General features: G+C 57.6%; 1 protein-coding gene across 1 annotated transcript in view; it reads left to right on the top strand.

Annotated features, from left to right (window-relative positions):
- The window catches only part of BSN (bassoon presynaptic cytomatrix protein), an 89,450-nt gene extending 84,347 nt beyond the window's left edge, over window positions 1–5,103 (top strand). The window contains exons 10-13 of the mRNA XM_034657208.1: window positions 681–812; window positions 1,066–1,120; window positions 1,471–1,563; window positions 3,640–5,103. Of these exons, the coding sequence (XP_034513099.1) occupies window positions 681–812; window positions 1,066–1,106 (173 nt within the window). The 3' untranslated portion in view covers window positions 1,107–1,120; window positions 1,471–1,563; window positions 3,640–5,103. The remainder of the gene's footprint in view (window positions 1–680; window positions 813–1,065; window positions 1,121–1,470; window positions 1,564–3,639) is intronic.
- Window positions 5,104–6,000: the final 897 nt, after the last annotated feature.

Here is a 6,000-nt window from a genome sequence, read left to right on the forward strand (position 1 = left end):
AAGGTGCCCAGGGGTCTGCAGACCTTCCCAACAGAAAACGAGCCCGGGGTTAGAATGAGTTAGTGGTTGGGCGCCTGGGTGGCTCAGTGGGTTGGGCGGCCCAGTCTTGGTTTCGGCTCAAGTCATGATCTCATGGCTCGTGGGATGTGGGATCGAGCCCTGCATCGGGTTCCACACTCAGTGAGGAGTCTGCTTGAGGATTCTCTCCCTCTGCCCCTCCCGCAGCCTGTGTGTGTATGTGTGTGCGCGCATGCGCTCTCTCTCTCTCTTTCTCCCTCTCTCTGAAATAAATAAATAAATCTTAAAAAAAAAAAAAGAATGAGCTAGTGGGGTCACCAGCACTGGGGTCCTCAGGCCCAGGAAGCTCTGGGCAGGGAACCTAGAAGGGACTGGTGAGTGCAGGGCCAGGACAACAGCTGCTTACCGTCTCTTTCCTTCCCCTTCTCTCCTCCCTTCTGTCTTCCCATCCTCCTCTTCTCTTTACTTACTTGCCTCAACTTCCCTTTTTCTGCTTCCTTCCACCTCTCTAACTTCCTGTTCTTCTCTCTCTTCATTACTCTCTTCTTCTCCTCACCCTCCCACCTCACAGCTGCCCTATGTTCAGACCCCTCAGGGCTGTTCTCCCACTCAGAGCCTGAAGGGCAAAGCCTGCCTCCTGATGGTGGTTTCTTTCCCCGTAGGCATGAAGGCCGGAGCCAGGCCTGGAGGGACCCCGGGGGCTCCTGCCGGCCAGCCAGGCACCGATGGTGAGAGCGTGCTCTCCAAAATCCTCCCTGGTGGGGCAGCAGAGCAGGCCGGCAAGCTGACGGAAGGTAGGCATTGCCTGCAGCCGAGTCTGTGGTGGGCAGCAGCTCCAGGGCCCTACTGTGGTCGAGGCTGGGTCTGGGAAATGACTCCAGGCTCAGCCAGTCAGGTAGACACCTGCTGCTGCCCAGTGGCTCTCGGGGTGGGGGTGGGGGGGCGGTGTCCCTGCCCCTTGGGCTTTCTTCACTGTGCCAAATGGCCCCAGCTAGGAGGGGGTCCAGTCCAATTTCCTGATGCCTCTCTCCTTTTTCTATGTCACAGCTGTCTCTGCTTTTGGCAAAAAGTTCTCCTCATTCTGGTGACCATGCCCTGCAGGGTAAGTATGAGTTGCCTAGACCCAGCCTCCCTTCATGTGGGGGTCCTGAGGGATCCTCTAGGAGGAGTCTGGTCTTCAGCAGTGGGTGATGTGGCCAGAGCTGCAGTATCCTCTCTTGTGAGTGGGGGAGGAGGAGGAGGAGGGCCCCAATGCACAGATGCCCTAACATGGGGCCCACTCAGTAGAGGTCCCAGCAAAGGGAAGCTAGGGCCAACATCCCCTTGTCCATTTCCACCACCCCCTACCACCCCCACCCCAGGGCTCTCACAGCCTTGAGTTGGCTTTAGTTTGTAGGTAGGGCCCCCTGGGGTGCAGCTCCTCCCCAACCCTCCTCTGTAAATACTCCACAGGCTCTTGAAGAGATGAAGGGAGATGATATCATTGCTGTGGAAAAATCTCTGGAGTCAGAGGCCTGGGCACAGCTCTGGACTCTGCGTATAACAGTGAGTGTCAGGTCCAGGGTAGGGTGGGGCAGAGGAAGGGGTGAAGGTCCAAGGCCTGGCTGACCAGTGCCACATAGCTCTTGCAAGCATAAACTGGGCAGACGCTGGTGGGCTTCCTTCAGTTGTGTGGGGTCTGGCAGCTGCCTGACAGGCAGAGACCCTGAGCTGGCTGAGATGACTCAGGTAGTAACCTTGAGGAAGGCCAACTCTGCCCCTCAGCTTGGGGGCTGCATGCTGGGCACTGATTCCAAAACTCCTTCCCTGAGGCGGGTCCTGGTGACTTTGCTCCAGACAGTCGGGTGAGGCCAGAGTCCCCAGCCCTGCAGAGCTTAGCAGCCACGGGTGTGAACTTCAAACACTGTTGGCTTCACAGGCTGCGCTCCTGACCGGCAAGATGGGAGAGCAGAAGGAGGTCCCTGGACAGGCGGTCTCAGCCCCCAACCAGGTCAGCCCAGGGAGAGAGTGGAAGGGCCTCCGCCTGGGAGCCTGCCTGGCTCTGTCTGGGCTGCAGTGACCAACACAGGGTGAGAAGCCTCCTCCTGGAGCCCTGTCTGGCCTCAGCCCAGCCTCTGAGGTAGAAGACGAGGCGGTGCGTCGTCCTGGATGGCAGGGACAGTAGCCTGGCTAGTGGCGCTGCTCTGTGCACAGCCAGGGACCATCTTTACCCCTCCGTAACCCTGGGGCCCTCCCCCTTCCCTTCCTTTGCCACTTCTCAGCTTCAGAGGACAGAGGTTCGGGTGCTTCTCGTGGTGAGCAGGCGTGTGCGTGGCAGGGCCAGAGAGTCAGCAAGCAAATCCCAAGGGAGCCCGGACCAGAGCTGCTTATAGGAAGGAGCGGGGTGTGGTTTCCAAAGGGCTGCCTGTCTCTAGGGGAACAATGGGGGCACCAGAAAGTTCCAGTCTTCCATCCGGTTATCCATTTATTCCACAAACGCTTGTCAGGCCCTCGGCAGGTGCCAGGCCCTGTTCCAGGTGCTAGGGTTACAGCAGGGAACAAAAGCAAGTCCCTGCCCTCTGAAGCTGACGGTCCACTTAAGGGGGACAGAGAATAAATAAGCTAAAAAAATTAAGAGATTAAAAAGGTGATTTCTGAAGGGTGTTCTGAAGCCAGTGAAGCAGGGTTGGGTCACTGGGGCTGCTCTGAAGAAAGTGGTCAGTGTGAGGTAAGCCAGAGGCCGGAGGACGTTGGTGGGACAGGCGGGCTTCAGGAGCGGACAAAAGGCCAGCACAGCCAGAGCCACAGCTGAGGGAAAAGGTGGTCAGGGGTGAAATCCGCAGGGTGGGAGCCAGCTCGGGTGGGCTTTGTAGGCCAAAGTAAAGAGCCCGGAATTTATTCTAATTACAGTAGCCACTGCACGGCACCCCCAGAGTTCTTCTGGCCTTCAGCCCAGACAGCAGGCTCCCCGCTGCTTTCCCGCCCAGCCGGATGTTTCCTCGGAGTTGCCCCGGAACAGATGTGAAATCAGAAATTGTGCTGAAGGGAAGGAGGGGCAGCCCATGGGCCGGGTCCCTGGCGGAACCCACCTTGGGCTTAGGGCTTAGGGCTCCGTCACTGAGGAGCGAAAGGAACCACGGGCACGGTTTTGTTCTGTGGCCTGCCACACAGCCTGGGTGGCTGCCGAGACCACTACCTTTGTAGTTTAAGGGGTCTCCCTCGAGTTCTGGCGTTTGGCCAACCATTGGGCCAAGCGGTCAGCGCTTCTGTGAGGGACCATCTCCTGGTGTCTTCTATGGCCGTTTCAGAAGCAGGCTGGGAGAGGCTGGCCCTTCTAAACGAAATCCCATCTTCCTCACTCTGAAACACATTCTGTTCTATTCAAGAAATGTCCCTTCCTGGCCAACTGGATTCTTCTTGCTTCCCGTCCTTCTCTTTGTTAGCTCAAAATTGCTCAAGCACCCATCTCCCCAAGGCTCCGTGGACGGGGTCCCCCTGGGGGCGGGGGAGTCGGGCCAGCAGGTGCATGGCTGGCCACTGGCCAAGAGGAGGGTAGGGCTGGGAAGCAGCCGTCCACAGTTCTTGACGACATCCTTCTTTCTTTCCTTCCTTCCCTCCCCCTCCCTCCTTCTCTCTTCCAAGCATCTGCAATCTGGCAAACCCTTGGCCCAAAGACTCACAGCAGGTGGGACGTGGCAGGCAGGCCTCAGTTGAGGACGGGATGTTTTCTAACAGCAGCTGCCCGGTGAAGCATCTGCGGGACATGTTGGGACCACTGGCCCGGGGGACCTGTGATTGTCTTTCCAGAGACCCTGCTCTCCTCAGGGCAACACCTTCGAGGCCTAGCCTTCGCTGGGAGGGAGGAGCCCTCTCCGGACACCCTGCCACTGCGGCAGTCCTGCTGCTCTTCCCACAGCCGCCTCTCCGCGGCCCGGCCAGCCAGGCTTCCTATGCGTTATACACAGAGTTTGGGCGCAGGCTGCCTGTTTCTGACGGACGCTGCCCTCCCTCCACGATGCCAGAAGTTTTTCCACAGCCTTGGAGAGGGGCTTTGACTGAGGGCTGGGGGCCCCGGGCTCCGTTTCCTTCACATTCCAGCTGGCCCGGATCCCTCTGTGGCCACAGGGCCCTGCTCCCCCACCCTGCCCTCTGGGTGACATCGGAGCAGACCTCCATGTGGCTAGTGTGGGGTTGGGAGAACTTTACAAACACTAGGACCTAACACTGTCTCATCGCTGAAATAAGAGGCCATAGCACCGAAAAGCAGCGTGGGCACTGGCTGAGGCTTCTCCCAGCCCATGGGTGGCAGCATGCTAGCACTCCTGCCACCACCTCAAAGCCATCCCCCCACCCCCCAGCCATCGTGAGCATCCCAGCGGCACCGCCATTGTCTCAACCAGCCAGTTCGTACACCTGGGGATTTCTTTTGATTTCGAGAACAGCCTTAATCATTTCAGTTTGATTTACGTGTATACCTCATAAGCATTTTTCTTTTTTTCCTCCTTCTCCCCCTTCTCTCTTTTTCTTTGCTCACCTCCTTGCCTCTCCCCTCCACCACCACCTGAGACTGATGGTTTGGTTTCCTCTCTGCTCTGCCCCTGCTCAGCACAGGGAGAATGTCGACTCAGAAGCAATAGGGGGCAGCAGGCCACCAAGAGCACAACCCCAAGGCGAGGTCTAGGGAGGCCCCTCAGCCCGCCTCTGTTTACTGTGCAATCCAGTCCTTCTTAAGCCATCACCAGTGGGCATGCTCAGAGCAGAGGGGCCAGGGCTCCTGCCAGCCAAGGGCCGGGCCCAGAGCCCTGTGCTGGGGAGTATGGCACCGTCCACCCGCCTGGCGGACTGGGTGGCATTCCTCCCCAAGGCCCTTACCTTGGGGGCCTCCCTTCCTCTTGGGCACCCCCACCAGTCTCATCTAACGTTCTATGCAATGAAATAAAAACCCTCAAAGACAACTGTTAATATTTAATAAATTCCATGTTATGTATAAGGAGTCAATTGCAAATGTGCAATTGAGAAACTGGATAGATATGCTCATATCAAACCCCCCGCCCCCTGATCCCACCATGTGTGTGAAATTCTCAGTCTGTGGCATGTTTGACCTGTGGCAGGACTCGCTGCTGCCAGGTGAGTCACCGCCTGTCCTGCAGTGGAGCATGCACAGCTCGCAGCCTTTTTGCACGATTTCATCCATTTTAAATGCTCGACCCTCTTGCTTGGGAGTTCTTTTTGCCTCAGAACCTCTCCTTCCGGAGTGCTTCTAGCTGACTTCTGCACGAGCTAGTGAGGACCTGCTGGAATTGTTGCCTGAGCGTGCCAGGCTGTGGGGCAGGCAGTGCAGGGCCTTGTGTGCCCTGCGGGTTTCTCGGACCAAGACGGCAGGCGAAAAGAAGCCTCTGGAGTAGACACGCTGGTGGGGCCCACACAGGAGTGTGTGTGTGAACATTCTGAAGGTTTGCTGTAGGATTTCCATCTGTAAGTTGCTCTCCCTCTCATCCCATTCTTGAGCAGGGGCGTCTGGCCACCCCTTTCAGTGGGACATGGCTCAGGCACAGAGCTGGGCTGTGTCTTTGGCCGGAGAGACACAGAGGCCAAGGGCAGGGTCTGGCTATGTCCTAGAGACCCTGGCTCCTGACTACACCTGCTCCCTGCCTCTCCTTTGTAGCTGGGCGACTCTGAGGTCTGTGAGCCAAGAGATAAAGGCTGGGGCGAGGGGGTCAACAGGTGCTCAGGAAGAGCTAGACCTCTGGCACTTGTGGCAAGGACAGCTGACAATGTCCTCTTGGACCAGAGCAGGTGTTGCCATAGACAGTAGCTTCACACTGAGTTTCTTGGGAAGCTTCTCAATAGCAAAATTCACAGAAGGTTCTGTTGTGACCCTTTTTCCATCTGTCCCCAGGACCTAAACTCCCTGCCCACCCTTGTCCCTGAAGCCCAAGTGTCCCACTGCTCCTCAGCTTCTCTCTGAGCCGGCAGTGCAGCAGGCAGTGACTACCTGACCCC

The sequence above is a fragment of the Ailuropoda melanoleuca genome, chromosome 4 (assembly GCF_002007445.2).
Source record: "Ailuropoda melanoleuca isolate Jingjing chromosome 4, ASM200744v2, whole genome shotgun sequence".
Classification (NCBI taxonomy): Eukaryota; Metazoa; Chordata; class Mammalia; order Carnivora; family Ursidae; genus Ailuropoda; species Ailuropoda melanoleuca.